This window comes from Schistocerca americana, chromosome 9, assembly GCF_021461395.2.
Source record: "Schistocerca americana isolate TAMUIC-IGC-003095 chromosome 9, iqSchAmer2.1, whole genome shotgun sequence".
In the NCBI taxonomy this organism is placed as follows: Eukaryota; Metazoa; Arthropoda; class Insecta; order Orthoptera; family Acrididae; genus Schistocerca; species Schistocerca americana.
In genome coordinates, this window is record NC_060127.1 from 125,864,395 (window position 1) to 125,889,681 (window position 25,287).

The following is a 25,287-nucleotide window of genomic DNA, read 5'->3' on the forward strand; positions in this document are numbered from 1 at the left end:
ACTTGGCAGTTTCGAAAATGTTTCTTGGCCGGAAAGCCAATGCTCGTGCTTGTTTGGACGTCAGATAAATCGCTCCCTTTCTACACTGTGGTAGCGACTGTACTGTTTCCTCGTTCATTCAACACGTTTCATTTGCCCTCCACAGCTTATGCCGCAGCGTGGGTGTTGCACGTTGACGTCGAAAATAGGCGATTTCCTTTTAGTCGTGTAGTCGCCTCTGTGGGTTGTCTGCAGACGTGAATTGCTGCAGCTTCGAGTTCCACTTTGAAGGTCAGCATTTCACCCGTGTCATTTGAATGTGGCTATTGTAAGGGTATATAAAAATAAGTTTATTCATATTGTGTGCTCAGTCACGTGACTACTGTAGGTTTGTCAGTAGACGACATATATTGTATCAGTAGTTACTAAATTAATGCTACTAATGCGCTCGAGGTAAGACGTTACGAAGTATGGGACTGGCAGTTATTCTCTCAGTGCAGTGCAAAAGCACAGTAGGAATTTTTGACACGGGAGCTATACTACGTAAGCCACTTGACGGAAGTTTGTATGTAATGTTGTGACAAGTAGAAACAACTGTGAGAGGAGTGTGGATGATAGTATAATTAAACATATAATTCATTAATGAGCTAATAATGAAGCAGTATAGTCATGGCAAAAGAAAATAAACAGTTAAAAGTTGTGTGAATACTATAGAAGCAATATTTAATGACACTAACCAATTGAGACATTCGCATATGGTATTGAAGGTGTGGGACGTTATTGTGCTATGAATTTACGATTGACTCAAAATGAAGCCTATCACGTAGATCCTGAAGATGGGAACAGAAGCTGTATGAGAAATTGTTTTTACAATAAGCTGACCATTCAAAAATTTGTGAAGCCTGAGGCAATGAAGTAGATGACGATCAGGAATTACTGAAGGGACTCTATTTAATTTAGGTAGTGTATTATCTTCCCCATGAACCATATATTTTGGCATTGGTGGGGATCCTTGTGTGCCTCAGCAATACAGATAGCCATACCAGAGGTGCAAGCACAAATAAGTGGTATCTGTTGAGAGGTCAGATAAACGTGTGGCTCCTGAAGAGGGGCAGCAGCCTCTTCAGTAGTTGCAGGCGCAATAATCTGGATGACTGACTGATCTAGCCTTGTTAAAACCACCAATATGACCTTGCTGTGGTGGTACTGCGAATGGCTGAAAGCAAGGGGAAACTACAGCTGTAATTTTTCCCGAGGGGATGTAGCTCTACTGTGTGGTTAAATGATGATGGCATCCTCTTGGGTAAAATGTTACGGAGATCAAATGAACCCCCATTCGGATCTCTTGAGGGGGGGGGGGGGGGGGGGAAACTACCGGGGGTATGTCGTTATCAGGAGAAACAAAACTGGCGTTCTATTCATCAGAGCATGGAATGTCAGATCCCTTAATTGGCCAGGTAGGTTAGATGATTTAAAAAAGGAAATCGATGGGTTAAAGTTAGATATAGTGGGAATTAGTGAAGTTCTGAGGCAGGAAGAACAGGACTTCTGGTCAGCCGAATACAGTGTTACAAATACAAAATCAAATGGGGGTAATTCAGTAGTACGATTCATAATGAATAAGGAATGCAGATAAGCTACTATGAACAGCACGGTGAATGCATTATTGTAGCCAAGATTGACACATAGCCACACTCACCACAATAGTACAACTTTATATGACAACTAGCTCCGCTGATAAGGAGAAGATTGAGGAAACATACTATTAGCTAAAAGAAATTATTCAGATAGTTAAGGGAGACAAAAATTTAATTATGCTAGGGGACTGGAATTCGATAGTTGGAAAAAGAAGAGAAGGAGAAGTAGTAGGTGAATATGGGCTGAGGGAAAGGAATAAATAAATATATATGTCGTGTGACTAGGGCCTCCGCAAGGTTCGCAGGAGAGCTTCTGTAAAATTTGGAAGGTAGGAGACGAGGTACTGACAGAAGGAAAGCTGTAAGGACGGGCCGTGTGTCGTGATCCGGTAGCTCAGTTGGTAGAGCACTTGCCCGCAAAAGGCAAAGGTCCCGAGTTCGAGTCTCGGTCCGGTACACAGTTTTAATCTACCAGGAAGTTTCACAGCAATTGAGAGATTCATACCTCATAAATTGGTAAGAGATGGACCTGATCCCCCATGGTACACAAAACAGGTCCGAACGCTGTTGCAGATGCAACGGCCGGCCGCGGTGGTCTAGCGGTTCAGGCGCCCAGTCCGGAACCGCGCGGCTGCTACGGTCGCAGGTTCGAATCCTGCCTCGGGCATGGATGTGTGTGATGTCCTTAGGTTGGGTAGGTTTAAGTAGTTCTAAGTTCTAGGGGACTGATGACCACAGATGTTAAGTCCCATAGTGCTCAGAGCCATTTGAACCAGCCAGAGGCAACGGAAAAAGCATGTAAAGTTCAGAAGAACGCGAAATCCCGAAGATTGGCTAAAATTTACAGACGCGCGAAATTTGTCACGGACTTCAATGCGAGATGCCTTTAATAGGTTCCACAACGAAACATTGTCTCGAAATTTGGTAGAAAATCCGAAGAAATTCTGGTCGTATGTAAAGTACACAAGCGGCAAAACGCAGTCAATACCTTTGCTGCGCAGTGCCGGTGGTACTGTTACCGACGACTGTGCCACTAAAGCAGAGTTATTGAACGCAGTTTTCCGAAATTCCTTCACCAGGGAAGACGAATGGAATATTCCAGAATTTGAAACACGATCAGCTGCTAGCATGAGTTTCTTAGAAGTAGATACCTTAGGGGTTGCGAAGCAACTCAAATTGCTTGATACGGGCAAGTCTTCAGGTCCAGACTGTATACCGATTAGGTTCCTTTCAGATTACGCTGATACAATAGCTCCCTTCTTAGCAATCATATACAACCGCTCGCTCACCGATAGATCTGTACCTACAGATTGGAAAATTGCGCAGGTCGCACCAGTGTTTAAGAAGGGTAATAGGAGCAATCCATCGAACTACAGACCTATATCATTGACGTCGGTTTGCAGTAGGGTTTTGGAGCATATACTGTATTCAAACATTATGAATCACCTTGAAGGGAACGATCTATTGATACGTAATCAGCATGGTTTCAGAAAACATCGTTATTGTGCAACGCAGCTAGCTCTTTATTCGCACGAAGTAATGGCCGCTATCGACAGTGGATCTCAAGTTGATTCCGTATTTCTAGATTTCCGGAAAGCTTTTGACACCGTTCCTCACAAGCGACTTCTAATAAAGCTGCGGGCCTATGGGGTAATGTCTCAGTTGCGGGACTGGATTCGTGATTTCCTGTCAGGAAGGTCGCAGTTCATAGTAATAGACGGCAAATCATCGAGTAAAACTGAAGTGATATCAGGTGTTCCCCAGGGAAGCGTCCTGGGACCTCGGCTGTTCCTGATCTATATAAATGACCTGGGTGAGAATCTGAGCAGATCTCTTAGGTTGTTCGCAGATGATGCTGTAATTTACCATCTAGTAAGGTCATCCGAAGACCAGTATCAGTTGCAAAGCGATTTAGAAAAGATTGCTGTATGGTGTGGCAGGTGGCAGTTGACACTAAATAACGAAAAGTGTGAGGTGATCCACATGAGTTCCAAAAGAAATCCGTTGGAATTCGATTACTCGATAAATAGTACAATTCTCGAGGCTGTCAATTCAACTAAGTACCTGGGTGTCAAAATTACGAACAACTTCAGTTGGAAAGACCACATAGATAATATTGTGGGGAAGGCGAGCCAAAGGTTGCGTTTCATTGGCAGGACACTTAGAAGATACAACAAGTCCACTAAAGAGACAGCTTACACTAATTACACTCGTTCGTCCTCTGTTAGAATATTGCTGCGCGGTGTGGGATCCTTACCAGGTGGGATTGACGGAGGACACCGAAAGGGTGCAAAAAAGGGCAGCTCGTTTTGTATTATCACGTAGTAGGGGAGAGAGTGTGGCAGTTATGATATGCGAGTTGGAATGGAAGTCATTAAAGCAAAGACGTTTTTTGTCGCGGCGAGATCTATTTACGAAATTTCAGTCACCAACTTTCTCTTCTGAATGCGAAAATATTTTGTTGAGCCCAATCTCCATAGGTAGGAATGATCATCAAAATAAAATAAGAGAAATCAGAGCTCGGACAGAAAGGTTTAGGTGTTCGTTTTTCCCGCGCGCTTTTCGGGAGTGGAATGGTAGAGAGATAGTATGATTGTGGTTCGATGAACCCTCTGCCAAGCACTTAAATGTGAATTGCGGAGTAATCGTGTAGATGTAGATGTAGATCAAAACAGTTGATAACTTATTTGTTGGTAAACACTGCTCCGTTCAGACATTTGATGAACTTATTACGACATGTCAGTGGCGATGTTTGGTTTGTAGGGCCCTCAACTACACAGTCCCAATTTTTGCACAGTCCAATTTTTACCCAATCCATTCTAGTTACTGTCATGAATGATGACAATGATGATGAAATTATGAGGACAACACAAACACCCAGTCCCTGGGCAGAGAAAATCGGCAATCCGGCCAGGAATCGAACCCGGGACCCTCCGATCCGGAGGCACCGATGCTAGCCACTAGACCACGAACTGTGGACTGAAATGTCGATAAAACCGTAATGATCTATGGTGGTGTATTTTAGAGCACTGGCTCATCTGGGGAAACTTAGTAGCAAAAACTGTAGGTATGGAAATGCACACATCTGTAAAACTGCAGAAGGGTGGCTCGTCGGATACTTACTCGGTCTCGTTTGACGGACGAGACATCAGCCGAATCACTTCCAGCAAGTCCTCGGGGTGACTTCGCATCGCCTCTGCCCAACCCCGGGTGGCCATCACGTGGAGCAGGTGGGCCTTTACGAAGGCCACGACGGCCTGCCTGTGGCTGTCAGTGCCGTGCCTGACTGCGACCACAGCTGCAGCCGCCGCAGTCTCCGCAGACAGCTGCGCGGCCACCTGCTGCTCGCAGGCAGACTTGAGAGCTGGCAAGCCGAACTTGTCAGCGGCGGCCAGCAGCTGGTGGGCCGTGCCGCGCAGCTGGGGGGCCCGGAGGGTGTAGCAGTAGGCCACGAGGTGGCGCAGCGCCGGGCCCTCCACGTCCGCGACGCTGACCTGGCCGCCGCTGGCCTTCGGCGCGTCGTGGACAAAAATGGCGGCTAACACGGGGCACCTGGCGGCGAGGACAGCCCTGTGCGCCACCAGGCGCGTCTCGCCCGCCACCAGAGTCACCACAGCGCCGCTACTCGCGTCCAGCAGGTCAGCCAGGTCCGCGGCCGCCGTCACCCCGTCCTCACCGACTGCTGACACGGTGGACGAGTCTGAAACACGGCGCCACTGAGCAGCTCTCTTCCCATAAGGTCGGGACACACATGTCCGGACCGTGTCCGTACCGAGACACGTCCGAGTATCGGCCGTCACCTGGACAACGAAATACATCATTAAAACGAATGTAGCGGGCCCCACTTGACCGGGCCGTGCACGGGGAACGTCAACGGGCCGGAGCCGGGCCGGGCGGGATTTGCCGTGTTTAACTTTTCAGTGACGGACACGGCCTGACGGTAGAATTGTCTTGTGAGCTGTGCAACTGCGCAAGACAGTTCTGTGTACAAAACATGGATGTGGAACGACTAATAGAACAAGTTCGTAAGTTTCCTGTACTTTACGATCAGGGAAGTGAAAACTACAGGAATATCGAGTACAAAGACAGAGTTTGGAAGACAATTGCAACAGATCTAAAAGCCAAAGGTAAGAAAAAAACTATACAAGTTTTAATACCCGAAAGAAATTTATTTACTTTTTATTTTACAAACAGATGTTTGGTTTATGTCATCGTTATATCGCCAAGGTGACATGTTCTTCCCATTCCACAGTCCCTTGTGGATGATTCAGGAATTTTTTGAGTTGTTCTCGTACAGCAAATGCAGCGTCTGTTGATCTCCCACGAATTCCAGGTTGGTTTCGAAGATTTGATGATCTTCTGGATCCCTAAGCAGTTTCCTTTAGATCCATCATCTGTTCGGGCACCCTACAACCTTCCATTTTTCGAATAAAGTTGTACAGTGCACACGCAGCCGTCACAATCATTGTAAGGTTATTAGGATCTCCCTGAAGGATTCTTCTAAATATTCGAAATTTCTGTTTCAATATACCAAATGCATTTTCGGATATTCTTCTTACCCGACTCAAACGATAAATTAAAAATAGCCTTGTCATTTGTTAAGTTCCTGCCGAGATATGATCCCATCAAGTATGTTTTGAGAGAAAAAGCTTCATCGCCTACAATTACCATTGGAAGTTCAACATCAGTTCCGGGTAAGGTTTTACTCTTTGGGACACTAAGTGTATTGTTTTCCAATGACTCTCCAAGGTTTGAATTTACTAGAATGCCTCCATCAGAGTTTTTTCCGTACGCTCCCGCGTCTATTGCAATAAAATTATAACATGGGTTAACCAGAGCAAGAAGCACAATGGAATATGTGTTTTTGTAATTCCAATAGAGACTTCCTGAGTTCTTTGGAGCCTGTATTGTTATGTGCTTTCCATCTAGTCCTAATTCACTATTACGAAAATTAGTGAACATGTTTTACAGATTTCACAAACAGAAACCCAGATCACCGCGTCCGAGTCACTACAAGGAACAACAGAGACACGGACGTGCCCCAGTCATGTGTGGCCCCTGCAGGAACGGTCCGGAGCACGGCCGTCACTCGTCCGACGCTCGGCCCTGACACGGCCCGGACGTGTGTGTGCCCTCTGCACCTGCTCGAGCCACAGGCAGATCAACATCTAGCAAAAGTTGCTCTGTGCTGTAAGTGTGTGATATCTTTTCTATGTCTTAAACAGGTGGCACAGGCGAACAGCTGCAAAATCTTAAACTAAACCGTTTATTGTATTTACTGCTTGTTTGCTCGAAAAGCTCTAGGTTTCCAGAATGAGATTTTCAGTCTGCAGCGGAGTGTGCGCTGATATGAAACTTCCTGGCAGATTAAAACTGTGTGCCGGACCGAGACTCGAACTCGGGACCATTGGCTCTTGTGGGCAAGTGCTCAACCAACTTTTTTTTTTTTTTTTTTTTTTTTTTTTTAAATACAAACATAAACTGCTTCTAGCATTTTGTTTTTAAATATGTAAGACGATAACTTTATAAAATAAAAGTTGCTGGGAAACGTAAATAAGTGGACTTCTTTTTTTTTTTTTTTTTTTTACATAATAGTGAAAAAAATAAAATAAAATATCCTTCTTCTGTCAGTACAAAACAATAACGTTCTACGTTCCTCTTTTAGGCGTGTACCTCACTAATCCCGTCATACCTCGCGTTGGTGTCGGGTACGTCTTCACGTGTGTTTGTGGATCCTCTCCACTGTCCTGGTCCTTTCGTGTTCTGATACTTATATAGACAATAATTACATTCTCCTACCCGGGACACCCCAACTGGGTGGGGGATCAAGCAAGGCACTCCCTAAAAAATTGGCGTAATATGGTCGATATCTCGGATGTCTCATAAGCTGTGAGTGATGTTCCTGTAGTAAGGCCCAAAAGTCAAGCACATTCTTACTGCCGTCTCGGAAAAGATAACGCACAGCCAAACCTCGAATCCAAGTCACTGCGTTTGTCTTCGTGCGGGGATAATATGTCCTACCTGGGAGAAGTAGTGTGCGTGGTTCTATTGTTTGCGGCCCCACCCGAAGGAGGAAGGCGATCATTTTTTTGACCAAACACCATACGTCCGCCGAAGGACCGCATATCAGGCGATGCTCCTCAGTGTCTATAACATTGCACTGCGGACACAGTGGCTCGTCCGCCATTTGAATTTTATGCAACCTGGAACGAGTCACGTATTTCCCATTTACCACCTGATACCACAGTGCGCGCGTTCCCGTATCAAGGTGTGGGTGGTGCACTGTACGCCATACCACTGACCACGTAACTGTTGGTTGGCGGCACTCTACGGCGTTATTCGGCCGTCGTCGAGTCAAGATGTGATATATATCACGTGCCGTCGCCGTCCTGGAAGTCGGTAGTTCCATATGTACATAACTGTGTTCCACAAAGAAGGTTCGCATATGGGCAAGCGATGGTGAGATGTGAGCCACCGCTACCGGAGCCGAAAGAGAAGTTGGAGCGAGTTCGTCTATCAAGCTGCCCGTCAGACTTGTCTGGTGTCGTGTCCACATCTTTATCATTGTGGTTACATAAATAGCCACTGCGCGGTCGCGTACGTGGACGAGTCCAAGACCTCCACGACTACGAGGAAGGGTGAGGGTTTCGTATCCTACCTTAAAAAGCAGACCTGTGCTCACAAAATATCCTAGTGCCGCCAGGATTCGGCGGGCCAACACCACCGGCATAGGAAGAACTTGTGCCAGGTGGGGGATGCGAGAGGCTAGATAAGTGTTGGCAAAGGTGACCCGTTGTATCATATCCAGTGCCCTTAACCTGTGACTTCGGACACTCGCACGAATTGTTTGCAGAAGATGTCTGTAACTCAGTGCCGCCGTGCGTCGAACGTCTGTAGTGAAGATAATTCCTAGGCATTTCATCTTGTTGATCGGCTGTAATGGTGCTACACTTCCTGTCGGGAGTCCCCTCCCGATGTTCATCGCTCCTGACTTTGCCATGTTCAGGCGACTGCCCGTAGCCAAACAATACAAATTAATCCAATGCAAGGCCACTCTTGCCTCGTCGCCTGACCTTGCTAAAAACACTAGGTCATCTGCGTATGTTCGGCATATAAACGTGTTGTGCCTTATCGTCATTCCTTGGAGTCGATTCCGGAGCCCACAAAGCAGCGGCTCGACAGCGATGGCATACAATATCGTTGACAGCGGGCACCCTTGTCTGACCGATCGTGAGATGGTGATGGGCCCCACCAAGCGTCCATTGATGAGCACTTTGGATGCGGCTCCGTGGAGTAGTCTCATGACGACGGTGACAAAACTTTCCGGAAACTTCATTTTCGTCATCACGTTCGTGAGATAAGCATGACTCAGCCTGTCAAATGCGCGATCGAAGTCTATCGATACCAATACACCCCGGAGACGACATGTCGAAGCCAGTGCGATAACATCGCGGTAGTCGCTGAGTGCCGTTTGTATATTGCTAGCTCCTCCTAGCTGGGTTTGGTCGAGTGAAATCACTTGGCGTATCACGCGTTGAAAGCGTGCTGCAAGGATCCTGGCGTAGATCTTGTAGTCGCAATTAAGAAGGGTCAGTGGCCGGTAGGCCTGTATCCCTGTGCCGCCAGATGGTTTGTGGATGGGGATGATCATTCCTTCCACGAAGGAGGGTGGAAGAGTCACGTCGGGAGACATCAATTCGCAGTACATGGCAGTCCATCGTGGAATCATGAGATCTTTAAATGTACGATAGAACTCTAACGGGAACCCGTCGGGCCCCGGCGATTTGTGCGTAACTGAGCTACCCGAGCACGACTCACGCCCCGTCCTCACAGCCGTACTTCTGCCAGTACCTCGTCTCCTATCTTCCAAACTTTACAGAAGCTCTCACGGTTGAGCGCTTGCCCGTGAAGGGCAAGATTCCGTCGCAACGAAAAACGCCTTTGTTTTAATGATGTCCAGCCCAAATCCTGTATCATTTCAGTGATACTCTCTCCCATATTTCGCAATAATACAAAACATGCTGCCCTTCTTTTGAACTTTTTCGATTTACTCCATCAACCCTATCTGGTAAGGATCCCACACCACACAGCTGCTTTCTAAAAGAGGAAGTACAAGCGTAGTGTAGGCAGTCTCCTTAGTAAATCTGTTACTTTTCCAAGTGTCCTGCCAATAAAACGCAGTCTTTAGTTAGACTTCCCCACAACATTTTCTGTGTGTTCCTTCCAATTTAAGTTGTTCGTAATTGTAATACCTAGGTATTTAGTTGAATCTGCGGCCTTTAGATTTGACTGATTATGATGTAACCAAAGTTTAATGGATTCCTTTTAGCACTCATGTGGTTGTCTTCACCCTTATGTTATTTGGGGTGAAGTGCCAATTTTCGCACCATTCACAGGCATCCCAAGATGCCTTGCCACGGTTCACAAGGCTCTCCCCATCAGAGGTTCGAGTCCTCCCTCGGGGATGGGTGTGTGTGTTGTCCTTAGTGTAAGTTAAGTTAAGATGTGTGTAATGCTAGGGACCAATGATATCAGCCGGCCGCGGTGACCGTGCGGTTCTAGGGGCTTCACTTTAGAACCGCGTGACTGCTACGGTCGCAGGTTCGAATCCTGCCTCCGGCATGAATGTGTGTGATGTCCTTAGGTTAGTTAGGTTTAAGTAGTTCTAAGTTCTAGGGGACTGATGACCTCAGAAGTTAAGTCCCATAGTGCTCAGAGCCATTTGAACCATTTTTTGAACCAATGATCTCAGCACTTTGGCCCCATAGGAACATAGCACACATTTCCAAAAAAATTTTCAGTTCCCAGTTATATGGTGTAATTCTTCCTCCAGTGCACACTCAACATCTAAAATGTCGCGGTTATTCTTTAAATAAGAGTTTAAATCACTGTTCTCTTATTGTACTTACTTTATATCAGACAACATCAGTAGTTGGAATATTCATCTCAATAGATTAATCTCAAGTAATTCCGTAAAACTTGAGGAACCATAAGCGTCCATCCACAAAAATTCGAACATCTTAAAACGCGAAAATTACAGAACGCTCGGTCTAGTTGTGAATGCATCCTAAAACAATAATTTCGATTGTCCTCAAAAAGTGAAAGCCATCATGCATTCCGAAAATCAGTTTGGCTTCTGGTAAAACAAAGGAACCAGGGGAGGAATACGTTCTTTAACATTAGGAATAGAGAAATGTGAAATCTGGTTTCGCAGGATAGAGCAGATCAGGTTATGGTTGTGCAGCGGGCCGTTATCAGTTTCAAAGATATGTCGCAGCAGTTGAGGTTTCATTACAGGTTAACTGATCGCTCAACTGCAGTGTCCAGGTTGAGTGGGCAACGATCTTTGCAGCTCTCGCAGCTAGCGCCTCACAATCCGACCGCGCGTGCACGCCGCCAGTGGTCCCGGCCTGACCCCGCACCGTGGAGACTTACTTGCTGCTCTGTCCTAACTGACCGACTCAATCCAGCACACAGACAGCATTAAAATAACTGCTCAGGCAAAACCACAGAAGCTACACACAGTTGCGCGAAAACACTTCCACAAACAACTCGAAGAATTAGTACGGTATATTGATAATTTTTACTTATGGACCGTCTGAAAACAAACATGTGATAAATGAATAAACACACATCAGCACAGGCTCCCTACTACACTTAATAAAGGAAATGATAACATAAAACAAAAAAAGTCTTCCGCACACCATCTGGACACAGACACACACACACACACACACACACACACACACGCACACACACGCACACACACGCACACACACACACACACACACACACACACAAAAAAATTATATCACACACACACACACACACACACACACACACACACACACACACACACACAAATGCATACACGAACAGACCACAGATACTTTAATAGTTACACTCATAAGTTTGGCAATAACATTCGGTCTTTGGCTAAAACATTTGACAGTCGACAACAGAAACCAAAACATTGCATTAAAACAAGCGTTCAGTGCCTAGTGCTGTGGAATGTGGAAAAAACCGCAAATTGGCGTTCATAAGAAGAAGAACAACACCAAAAATGCAACAGGAGCGTAATATGTAAGAAATTGTCCACGCAGCCTGTAAGTACAGTTCAAAAAATTACTACTTAATAGGAAATACCAGCCACCAGAACTGTTTATAACCTATAGGCACAGTGACAAAAATGTAAATTAAATAGCTAACATATGTACATATTCCAGGCCACTGATGATGCCTTGCAGAAAATAAAGGCGATACGCGTATGGCACTAAAATTGTGTTTTACTCAGTTGCTGTCAGACGGTCCATAAGTAAAAATTATCAATATACCGTAACATTACACGCAACTGAGGAAGACAGGACTACAAAAGTTGAAGAACTCGAAGAATACTAAAACAGTCACTGTGGAACAACAAGGACGAATCACAAGTCGATACACATAGAGAACCCAGAAGCGGTCGGCGACCAAATACATGTCGTCCCATGAGACGACCGACCGAACGACCAACCGAGGTCGTCCCCACTCAGGTCGCGTGTCAGCAACGGTCGAGTAAGACATGGCTGTCCGGACCGCACTGCTGCTCCGTCCCGACGGAACGCGCCAAACACGACAACCCGGAAATACTAGCGGTCGCTCCAAAGATAGTACGACAGTGTTCTTATCGATAAGCCCTAATACTAATGTATTGAAGCCGTAGACACTCATTTCGAACCAGCTGTGGCGATATTTTGTTGGAAGGGTAGCACTTTTTATCAGTCAGAGTTCAACTGGAAACACGCGATCGACGTGTAATCGTTGCTATGGACGAAACGTATTTTTTGACCGTAACCTAAATATCTCTGTTAATTAGTAATTATTAGTAATAATATCTGGAGATCTTTCAAATACTTTGCCTCAGCGAAGTGAGATTCTTGATTTGTGCTACCATGATCAAAAATACGCGTATAACGTCACACGTACTGTTTCCATTTGACTTTATTTTGTTTGTAAGCTCACCCGGCGAAATATTAGTCACCTCTTTATAGAAAGGGAACACTGTCTACGCTGAAGCGGTCCGCATGCTGCAGAACTGGTAGTACGTGGTTGTAACAGAGGACTGTGTCGTCCTACAGATTCAGACAGCTGAGGTACGATCGCCAACATCCCAGCGCGTTTTGCGCTCTGGCAGAGCAGGGCCCAGGACTGCAGGGGAATAGTGGCGGCAGTAGCTCAGCGGTGCCAGGTTCGTCAAACCCGTACCCAGCCGCCAAAGAGTAACGGCATGCGGATGCAGGAGGCAGTGGTAACCACTGCATTAAAGTCACGTAACGTGTAAGTCACACATATGTCATGGTGATGAACTTTCCATTGGGAAAAGATATTGGATTAGTTCTCCATACCTTTCTCTGGTAGTGGACTGCCAATCACACGGTGACAATGAGAAAAACATCGAGTACCATACTCAACGAAATGGTTATTCGCCGGAGCGTAGAATGTAAGAAATGTTAATGCGGTAGTGAAGCTAGAAAATCTGAAAAGGGAAATGCAAGGGCGCGATCTACAAGGGTCGTTCAATAAATAATGAACCACATTTTTCTGAGAACACATTTATTGGTAAGAGTCAGAATTTTTTGACAATATACATCAATATGTTTCGTCCATTTCCTATTTTTCTACGTAGTCTACATCACGTTTTATGGCCGTACGCCAACTTTGTGGAAGAGCATGTATTCCCTGGTGGTAAAAACTCTTGTCCTGTAGGCGTAGCCATGTTTTACTGCGTGACTAACACACTCGAATCTTCAAAGTGTATTCCCCGTACAGAACCTTTAAGCGGCGCGAACATGGAAGTCCAAGGTTGCCAGGACTGGACTGTAGCGTGGATGAGGCAGTGATGTCCAACCCAATTTGGCGACGTGTTCCCGGGATCTCAGACTTGTGTGTGGGCGTGCATTATCGTGTTTGAGCAAGATTTCTGATGGGTTCTTGTCCGATCGAATACGTCCGAAACTGTTCTTGAGTCTATTCAGAGTCCTCACGTGTGCCTCTGAATTGATGGTTGACCCTCTTGGCATCACATGCACGAGAATGTCATCACAATGTCACCATGACTTTTTTGGCAGAGGGGATTGTCTTGAATTTTCTTCTTTTGTGGTGAATGAAGATGATGCCACTCATTTCTTGTTTCCGGTGCAAAGTGGTGCACCCAGCTTTCGTCCCCCGAAACGATCCGTGACAGAAAAGCTTCTCTGTCGGTCTCAAAACGCTCCACCAATGCAGATGAAATGGCCTTTCTATGAATCTTGTAGTCCGCTGTGAGCATTCGTGGAACCCATCGTGAGCACCTCTTTGAATATCCGAGAGTCTCGATCATTTCAGACGCACTTCCAACGATGGCCGACAACTGTAGAGGAAACTGTCGAGTTGAGATGCGCCGGTTGGCACGAATAATGGCATCCACACGATTCAGCACGTCTGGAGCAGTGGCTGTGACAGGACGTCCCGAGCGTGGCTGATCTGTTTCTTCATTTCCTGAGACTGTAACTTTCTTTACCTGTCGCCCAACTGTACTCAAGATGTCCAAATGTATGTGAATTCCTAAGCGACCAAGCTGCTGAGCTCATCGATTCCTAGACTTACACACTACTGAAACTAACTTAAACTAATTTATGCTAAGAACAACACAAACACCCACGCCCGAGGGAGGACTTGAACCTTCGGCGGGAGGGGCCGCACAATGCGTGAAACCGCGCTTCATACTGCGCGGCAACTGTACTCCTATCAACTGCAGCATCGTCATATACTGCACACAAATGTTTTTGGATGTTCACTATGGTTTTATTTTCCTATACACAAGAATTCAATAACAGCACGCTGCATGTAACGTGAGTCGTATGTAGACGCCACTTTGACGCTGTAGTACGGCCCTACCACCTGCCACAACGGTGCGAAATTTCACCGGCGCACAGAACAAACATCAAATGTGAAGAACCAACAAGAACGTTGGTCTATGTTTATTAATAGCTTTTTTTAAAAAAATGTGCGGCATTACTTATTGAACAACCTTCGTAGCTATAGCGGGGCTCAGTAAAGGACAATAGAAAAGGAAAGATTTCTGCTCAGATGAATGTAGGATACGTCAACTGCAATAGAAAGTGGTATAGCTGTAGCAGGACTCCCTACAAACAAGAAGTTAGGGCAGAGAGTGAGCTGCTGTGAGCAGTTGAGAGACAGGACTTTCATCAGAGTCGACAGTGATCTGGGGACGCTAACAACGATAGTTCAGCTATACGTGTCGACATCACTGGCAGAAGATGAAGACGTGGAGAGAGTCTAAGAGGATACTGAACGGGTAACTGCGTGTCTGAAGGACCATGCAACATTTGTAACAGAGCGGGATTAGAGCGAAATACTACGAGTATATGAAGGAACGAGAGACAGACTTACACAAGGATACGGGTTTGTTGGCAGAAATGAGAGCAGAGGTATGACCAACTGAGTTCTGCAATAAAATTCAATCAGTAACTGTAAGTACAGAAGACAGACATGTATACTGGGGGAGGCCCTGGAGGCACGGGCAGACACCAGCCGGATTACGTCACTGTGGGGCAGTAATTTCGAATCAGTTATTGGCCTGTAAGGCATAGTCAGGAGCAGATGGACTCATACCACAATTTAGTAATCATGAAGAGTAGGCTGAAGTTTAACAGAAACATCAGCAACAATCAGTGCGTGAAGAAGTGATATCCCGACACATCATAATCAGCGTTTGAACCTCACTGAGACAATAAACGCAGTGTTACTCCTGAGTACCTCTCGGGTTTCGCAAGACGACCACACGAAAAGTACAACACCTATGTGGACCTCCGATTACCGACTCGTCTCGATTCTTAATATCTTTTCAAAATTAATCGAATGACTAATTCATACGAGAAGAATGTTTTGTAATAATTAATGAAAAAGACAGTTTGGCTTTCCTAAGGATGTTCGTCTTTACAGCTGTGAATGATACCTCAGAGATCCTGACCAGAGATTGGTTGGCAGTAGGTACATGGTGTGATTTGACTGGCGGTCTGTGTTGGTCATGAACTGCTACTAGCAAACGCTCAACACTATAGCGTCAGTGGCTCATCAGCTACACTTCTGACATCTCGTCTCGCTGAAACCGACGCTATGTGGCATCAGACAAGGGAGTTATGTATTTTTGTGTTCCGTCTTGTCTTCCCTTTTGTTTCCAATTTCTGGTAGCAACCCGCTCACAGCAACCTTATGAAACTGTGAATTCAATTATTTCCTTTCAGATGAGACCAATATGGTGATTAAAAATGTGTCAGATGCGTACACCAGTAACTTCCTTTCCCTGTTTTCCATCATGTTAACTGTAAGTTCCCTTTCAACCAACATAAGTCACATCAACGACATTCAGTTTCTCCCTGGCAAGAAAAATCTAGAAGAACTTATGTTGTGGACTGGCAAGACAGCCAATCCACTATGACAGGAAGCCGAAAGGGACGCGTTTAAGCGCATGCAGGCTGGCGTGAGGTCTGGAACAGTTAAAGGAGTTTAGACTTCAGAAAAAAGGAGGAATCTGGTAGAATACTTAACTTTAATCCATAATAGGTGAACATCGCTCTTGACGGTACATGTTTTACAGCATCAATAGTAACTGGTAAATAGCGCCTTGCTAGGTCGTAGCAAATGACGTAGCTGAAGGCTATGCTAACTATCCTCTCGGCAAATGAGAGCGTAATTTGTCAGTGAACCATCGCTAGCAAAGTCGGCTGTACAACTGGGGCGAGTGCTAGGAAGTGTCTCTAGATCTGCCGTGTGGCGGCGCTCGGTCTGCAATCTCTGATAGTGGCGACACGCGGGTCCGACGTATACTAACGGACCGCGGCCGATTTAAAGGCTACCACCTAGCAAGTGTGGTGTCTGGCGGTGACACCACAACTTACGTACGGTAAGGTCATCGCAAAAACTTCATCAGGTTAAAAACAAAACAGGAAACAAATCATACTTCACATTCTGAACAAGATAGGTGATGGATTTTGCTTTTTCATTGATTTTATATCGTTAGTGATCAGGGAGTCATAAAGTGTGCATTCCACTGTGTAGTGTTTAAATAATTTTTAAGGAAAAACTTTTATTTTTCAAATAATCTTCATTATGTAGAAAATAGTGAGTAGAATAATTTGTAAAATAAGTCCAAGGACCTCTTGTTGCGAATCGTGTAGACAGTTGAGAATTAATAAATGAAAAGCAGCAGTTTGCTTCTGTTCTATAAAAGAACAGATAAACAAAAGCAAACTGGTGCTTTTCATTTATTATAATGTAGTTCTACCAAGAATCGACGGAAGATTCTGTTAACAGTTGAGAATTCTTCACATTGTTTCACAATTTATCAGGATTGTTGTCACGAACTCTGATGTATATGAAATAAAAGTCCAGGTGAGCCACAGTAACGGCACATACTACAGACACGAAAATCTGCCGCTGGTGAATGAAGACTTTAGATGTAATGGTACCACAATTCTGTACCGACTGGACTCAAATGTGTCAGAAACAGAGAAGGCATTACCTAAATGCAACTCTTCCTGTATGATAGCTTCTTGTACTCCATTCGTAAATTTGTAAACACGAGTGCATAATACCGCCCCCCCTCCCCTCCCCCCCCCCCCCCAAGAACCATGGACCTTGCCATTGGTGGGGAAGCTTGCGTGCCTCAGCGATACAGATAGCCGTACCGCATTTGCAACCACAGCGGAGGGGTATCTGTTGAGAGGCCAGACAAACGTGTGGTTCCTGAAGCGGGGTAGCGGCCTTTGCAGTAGTTGCAATGGCAACAGTCTGGATGATTGACTGATATGATCTTGTAACACTAACCAAAACGGCCTTGTTGTGCTGGTACTGCGAACCCCTGAAAGCAAGGGGAAACTACAGCCGTAATTTTTCCCGAGGGCATCCAGCTTTACTGTATGGTTAAATCATGGTGGCGTCCTCTTGGGTAAAATATTCCGGAGGTAAAATAGTCCCCCATTCGGATATCCGGGCGGGGACTACTCAAGAGGACGTCGTTATCAGGAGAAAGAAAACAGGCATTCTATGGATCTGAGCATGGAATGTCAGATCGCTTAATCGGACAGGTAGGTTAGAAAATTTAAAAAGGGAAATGGATAGGTTAAAGTTAGATATAGTGGAAATTAGCAGAGTTCGGTGGCAGGAGGAACGAGACTTTTGGTCAGGTGAATACAAGGTCATATATGCAAAATCAAATAGGGGTAATGCAGGAGTAGGTTTAATAATGAATAAAAAAATAGGAGTGCGTGTAAGCTACTACAAACAGCATAATGAACGCATTATTGTGGGCAAGATAGACACGAAGCCCACGCCTACTACAGTAGTACAAGTTTGTATGCCAACTAGCTCTGCCGATGACAAAGAAATTGATGAAATGTATGAGATAAAAGAAATTATTCAGATAGTGAAGGGAGACGAAAATTTAATAGTCGTGGGTGACTGGAATTCGATAGTAGGAAAAGGGAGAGAAGAAAACGTAGTAAGTGAATATGGATTGGAGGTAAGAAATGAAAGAGGAAGCCGCCTGGTAGAATTTTGCACAGAGCATAACTTAATCATAGCTGACACTTGGTTCAAGAATCATGAAAGAAGGTTGTATATATGGAAGATGCCTGGAGATACTAGAAGGTATCAGATAGATTATATAATAGTAAGACAGAGATTTAGGAACCAGGTTTTAAATTGTAAGGCATTTCCAGGGGCAGATGTGGACTCTGACCACAATGTATTGGTTATGAATTGTAGATTAAAACTGAAGAAACTGCAAATAGGTGTGAATTTGAGGAGATGGGACCTGGATAAACTGAAAGAACCAGGGGTTGTAGAGAGTTTCAGGGATAGCATAAGGGAACTATTGACAGGAATGGGTGAAAGAAATACAGTAGAAGGAGTATGGGTAGCTTTGAGGGATGAAGTAGTGAAGGCAGCAGAGGATCAAGTAGGTAAAAAGACGAGGGCTAGTAGAAATCCTTGGGTAACAGAAGAAACATTGAATTTAATTGATGAAAGGAGAAGATATAAAAATGCAGTAAATGAAGCAGGAAGTGCAAAATGGCTAAGCAGGGATGGCTAGAGGACAAATGTAAGGATGTAGAGGCTTATCTCACTAGGGGTAAGATAGATATTGCCTACAGAAAAATTAAAGAGACCTTTGGAGAAAAAGAGAACCAATTGCATGAATATCAAGAGCTCAGATGGAAACCCAGTTCTAAGCAAAGAAGGGAAAGCAGAAAGGTGGAAGGAGTATATAGAGTGTCTATACAAGGGCGATGTACTTCAGGGCAATATTATGGAAATGGAAGAGGATGTACATGAAGATGAAATGGGAGATATGATACTGCATGAAGAGTTTGACAGAGCACTGAAAAACCTAAGTCGGAACAAGACCCCGGGAGTAGACAACATTCCATTAGAACTACTGACATTCTTGGGAGAGCCAGTCCTGACAAAACTCTACCATCTGGTGAGCAAAATATATGAGACTGGCGAAATACCCTCAGACTTGAAGAATATAATAATTCCAATCCCAAAGAAAGCAGGTGTTGACAGATGTGGAAATTACCAAACTATCAGTTTAATAAGTCACAGCTGCAAAATACTAATGCGAATTCCTTACAGACGAATGGAAAAACTGGTAGAAGCCGACCTCGGGGAAGATCAGTTTGGATTCCGTAGAAATATTGGAACGCGTGAGGCAATACTGACCCTACGACATATCTTAGAAGAGATTTAAGGAAAGGCAAAACTACGTATCTAGCATTTGTAGACTTAGAGAAAGCTTTTGGCAATGTTGACTGGAATACTCTCTTTCAAATTCTGAAGGTGGCAGGGGTAAAATACCGTGAGCGAAAAGCTATTTACAATTTGTACAGAAACCAGATGGCAGTTATAAGAGTCGAGGGGCATGAGAGGGAAGCAGTGGTTGGGAAGGGAGTGGGACAGGGTTGTAGCCTCTCCCCAATGTTGTTCAATTTGAATATTGAGCAAGCAGTAAAAGAAACAAAAGGAAAATTCGGAGTAGGTATTAAAACCCATGGAGAAGAAATAAAAACTTTGAGGTACGCCGATGACATTGCAATTATGTCAGAGACAGCACTGGACTTGGAAGAGCAGTTGAACGGAATGAACGGTGTCTTGAAAGAAGGATATAAGATGAACATCAACAAAAGCAAAACTAGGATAATGGAATGTAGTCGAATAAGTCGGGTGATGCTGAGGGAATTAGATTAGGAAATGAGACGCTTAAAATAGTAAAGGAGTTCTGCCATTTGGGGAGCAAAATAAATGATGACGGTCGAAGTAGAGAGGATTGACTGGCAATGGCAAGGAAAGCATTTCTGAAGAAGAGAAATTTGTTAACATCGAGTGTAGATTTAAGTGCCAGGAAGTCGCGACTGAAAGTATTTGTATGGAGTGTAGCCATGTATGGAAGTGAAACATGGACGATAAATAGTTTGGACAAGAAGAGAATAGAAGCTTTCGAAATGTGGTGCTACAGCAGAATGTTGAAGATTAGATGGGTAGATCACATAACTAATGAGGAGGTATTGAATAGAATTGGGAAGAAGAGGAGTTTGTGGCACAACTTGACTAAAAGAAGGGCTCGGTTGGTAGGACATGTTCTGAGGCATCAAGGTATCACCAATTTAGTATTGGAGTGCAGCGTGGAGGGTAAAAATCGTAGAGGGAGACCAAGATATGACTACACTAAGCAGATTCAGAAGGATGTAGGTTGCGGTAGGTACTGAGAGATGAAGAAGCTTGCACAGGATAGAGTAGCATGGAGAGCTGCATCAAACCAGTCTCAGGACTGAAGACCACAACAACAACAACAGTGCAAAATAAATTATTGCCGTTATCAGCTATGTATTTTCAATTTGGCTATGTAATTATTGTGTACTTAAGGTGCTTATTATGGGGTCACTGCATAGGTTATACATGTGCAACCGTAATGTTGGAAGAGTTCGCAATGCATGAATGTTAGCACTGCGTTCGTAAGACAGTAGCGTCTTCAGTGTTATTGTTTGCTGACGTTCTATACTGACATCGGTTGTACACGTAATTCTCAGTGACGAGTTCGCTGTAATGATCTATGGAAATTGTATACAACGAGTAAGTAAATGTCATCCCAGGTAGTGTAGTGTACAGCATCAAAAGCAGTGATATACTGAAAGTGAATGATGTTCTACAGTTCGTTCACATTTAGAATGTGATTAGACTGTAGGCAAAGAAGTCGTTAAATCAAGAGGTAAGACTAACCTAATGAGATAAGTCAGCATCAAATGAATATCTTGAACCATAAAATGTCTCTAAGAAAAATGGAGAGTAAATACTTCTCAGGATTGTCGATTCTTAAACTATTGACTGTGACCGCATGATCTGATCCTAAAAAAGAAATTCACATAAATCTCAATGAGAAAATATTGGACCTGTATTATATCACTTACTGCTGTCGTTGTTGTGGTCTTCAGTCCAAAGACTGGTTTGATGCAGCTCTCCATGATACTCTATCCTGTGCAAGTCTATTCAGCTTCGAGTAACTACTGCAACCTACATCCTTCAGAATATGCTTACTGTAGTAGTCACCTATTGGTCTCCCTCTATGATTTTTACCCGCCTCCCCCCCCGTCCCCTTGCTTTCCACTGGTACCAAACTGGTGATGCCTCAGAATGTATCCTTTTAACCGATCCCTTCTTGTAGTCAAGTTGTGCCACAAATTTCTCTTATCCCCAGCTCTATGCAGTACCTCCTCATCAGTTATGTGATCTACCCGTCTAATCTACAGCATTCTTCTGTAGCACCACATTTCAAAAGCTTCGTTCTCTTGTTGTCTAAACCATTTATTGTCCATGTTTCACTTCCATAGATTGCTACATTCCTTTCAAAATACTTTCAGAAAGGACTTCCTGACACTTAAATTTATACTCGATGTTAACAAATGCCTGTTCTTCAGAAACGCTTTTCTTGCCATTGCCAGTCTGCATTTTTTATCCTTCGTAGCTTAATTATCATGAGTTATTTTTCTTCCTACATAGCAAAATCCATCTTCTGCTTGAAGTGTCTCGTTTCCTAATCTAATTCCCTCAGCATCACTTGACTTAATACGACTACATTCCATTATCCTCGTTATGCTTTTGTTGATGTTCATCTTATATCCTTCTCTGAAGGCACTGTACATTCCGTTCATCTGATTACAATGCCATCGGAAAACCTCAAAGTTTTTACTTCTTCTCCATGGATTTTAAGTCCTACTCCAGATTTTTCTTTTGTTTCCTTTACTGCTTGGTCAACATACAGGTTGCATAACATCAGTGATAGGTTACAACCCTGTCTCAGTCGCTTCACCACCACTGCTTCCTTTTCGTGCCTCTCGAATCTTATAACTGCTATCTGGTTTCTGTACAAATTTTAAATAGCCTTTCGCAGCCTGTATTTTACCCCTGCCCCCTTTAGAATTTCAAAGAGAGCATTCAGTCAACATTGTCAAAAGCTTCCTCTGACTATACAAATGCTTTAAACATATGTTCGCGTTTCCTTAACGTATCTACTATGAGAAGCTGTAGGGTCAGTATTGCCTCGCGGGTTCCTGCATTTGTCCTGAATCCAAGCTGAGCTTCATTTACTATAAATCTGTTAATCATTATCATACCGGGATATATACTGAAGAGCCAAAGAAACTGCTACTAATATTGTAGATAGCCCCTGTGAGAACGCAGAGTTCTGAAGCAAGAATCTTACGTACGTGTTACTTGTCACAATCGCATCTAGACTCCACTAACGTCGGAAGTAGTGCTGGAGGGAACTGACACTATGAATCCCGCAGGGGTGTCCATAAATCCGTAAGAGTACGAGGGATTGGAGATCTCTTTCGAACAGCGCGTCACAAGGCATCCCACATATGCCCAAAATGTTCATGTATGGGGAGTTTGGAAGCAGCGGAAGTGTTTAAACTCAGAAGTGCGTTTCTGGAGCCACTCTGTAGCAATTCAGGACGTCTAGGGTGCCACATTGTGCTGCTGGAATTGCCCAAATCCATAGGAATGCACAATGGAAATGAATGGATGCAAATGATGAGACAGGATGCTTACGTACGTGTCACTTGTCAGAGTCGCATCTAGACGTATCAGGGGTCCCAATCACTCCAACTGCACACGCTCTACAGCGTTGCAGAGCCTCCAAAAGCTTGAACAGACCCCTGCAGACATGCAGGATCCATGGACTCATAAGGTTGTCTGCATTCCCGTGCACGTCCATCCACTCGATATAATTTGAAACGAGACTTGTCCGACTAGTCAACATGTTTACAGTCATCAACAGTCCAATGTCGGTGTTGAAGGGTCCAGGCGAGGCGTAAGGCTTTACGTCGTGCAGTCATCAAGGGTACACGAGTGGGCCTTCGGCTTCGAAAGACCATATCGACGATGTGTAGTTGAATGGTTCGCACGCTGGCACTTGTTGGTGGTGCAGCATTGAAAACTGCAGCAATTTGTGAAAGAGTTGCACTTTTGTCACTTTGAACGGTTTTCTTCAGTCGTCGTTGGTCCCGTTCTTATAGGATCTTTTGCCTGGCGCATCGATGTCGGAGATTTGAAGCTTTACTGCATTCCTGATATTCACTGTACGCTCTCTAAATGGTCGTACGGGAAAATTCCCAAGTCATCACTACCTCGGAGATGCTGTGCCCCATCGCTTATGCGCCGTCTGTAACGTGACGTTCAAACTCACCTAAATCTTGCCATCATAGCAGCAGTAGCCGATCTAACATCTGCACCAGACATTTGCCGGTCGCAGTGCCGTATTCTGTCCGTTTACATATCTGTGTATTTGAATACGCATACGTATAGCAGTTTCTTTGGCGCTTCAGTGTGTATCAATTGAAAAAAGTAAATTTTTTACCTGTCGTGGACTTCAAGCCACTGTAGTCAGCTGCTATGGCTACTACCATAAAGACGCGGATGAGCCAACTAGCGCTTCTGCAAGACATGATGGAGGAGAAAAAGCGTCTTCTCCGTCGAAATGTGTTCGGCACGTGCACGCTGTTGGGTATCCTGTATTTTTATAAACAAATACAATTACATGAGATTTTATTTCAACAAGCTATAAAGGAAAGTGGCTAGTGTAAATTAATCTATCAAGCTATAGTGGATAATATCTGTTTCAAAAATGAATTTTCACTTCGTTCTACCCAATACATAGTTTCTGCCTCAGCTAAGCCGTTTACCTCAAGTATTTCGGAAAGGAAATGACATCGAATGAAATTGTCTTAAATGAAATTACGAGCTGATGAGGGGATGCTGGTGTGCTTTACTTAAAGCAGCAGCGAGCCTTGAGCAGGCAAGAACAGCGCAAAGTGGTGGGGGAAACTACGGCCTGAGGCATATACTGGCAGCTACAGAGAGCTGATTCTAGTACGACTGTTGCCGCCCTCTAAATACACAGAAACAGAAACAAAGACACGACGGAAATTGTGTCGACGATACGAACTTCTTTTGCAATAAATATGAGAAGAGTTACCAATATTTGTGATTATGGATATTGTGACAGGCAATAGAAAATTAATGGCTACTGTTTTAACTGCCATAGAATATGGGCTATCACATGAAAGCTGAGAGTGTCACTAAAAATTATAGAAGTCACATTTCTTTTCTATTAGTTAATCTTAAAGTACAGCCGATTTTATAACAGTATCGTAGGGGAAATGTGTCATTATTCTGAATTTGCCACGTCTGAATGTAATAGAAAGGCAGTATGAGTTATCCAGTTCAGTTACTAGCTATTCCAGATGACGAATATTGAAAGTTTAATTGTATTTAATCATTAGTTCATTGTTTATGCAAATGGGGATTGCTAAAATTGCTAAATAAAAATCAAATGCTACACGCTATGTGAAATCTAAAAGCACAAATGAGTGGAGGGCGGAGGGATGCTCTTTCTAAGCTTGCCACATGTATTCGTATGACTTTATTTGTATATTGTATATTGAGCAAGAAGCAAAGGGAACAAAAGAAAAATTTGGAGTAGGAATTAAATTCCATGGAGAAGAAATAAAAACTTTGAGGTTTGCCGATGACATTTTGATTCTATCAGAGACATAAAAGGACCTGGAAGGGGAAGTTGAACGGAATGGACAGTGTCTTGGAAAGAGGATATAAGATGAACATCGGCAAAAGCAAAACGAGGATAATAGAATGTAGTCGAATTAAATCAGGTGATGCTGAGAGAATTAGATTAGAAAATGAGACACTTGAAGTAGAAGATGAGTTTTGCTACTTGGGGAGCAACAGAACTGATGATCGTCGAAGTAGAGAGGATATAAGTGTAGACTGGCAATGGCAAGGAAAGCCTGTCTGGAGAAGAGAAATTTGCTACTTCGAGTATAGATTTACGGTAAGCGTCAGGAAGTCTTTCCTGAAAGTATTTGTAGGGAGTGTAGCCATGTGTGGAAGTGAAACAGTTTAGACAAGAAGAGAATAGAAGCTTTCGAAATGTGGTGCTACAGAAGAATGCCGAAAATTAGATGGGTAGGTCACGTACCTAATGAGGAGGTATTGAATAGAATTGGGGAGAAGAGGAATTTGCGGCACAACTTGATAGAAGTAGGGATCGGTT

At 44.1% G+C, this 25,287-nt stretch overlaps 1 protein-coding gene across 1 annotated transcript in view; it reads right to left on the bottom strand.

The window, feature by feature from the left end:
* The window catches only part of LOC124551218 (poly [ADP-ribose] polymerase tankyrase-1-like), an 82,385-nt gene extending 58,705 nt beyond the window's left edge, over positions 1-23,680 (bottom strand). The window contains exons 1-2 of the mRNA XM_047126207.1: positions 23,575-23,680; positions 4,740-5,316 (exon numbers count right to left, since the gene is read on the bottom strand). Of these exons, the coding sequence (XP_046982163.1) occupies positions 4,740-5,316; positions 23,575-23,662 (665 nt within the window). The 5' untranslated portion in view covers positions 23,663-23,680. The remainder of the gene's footprint in view (positions 1-4,739; positions 5,317-23,574) is intronic.
* Positions 23,681-25,287: the final 1,607 nt, after the last annotated feature.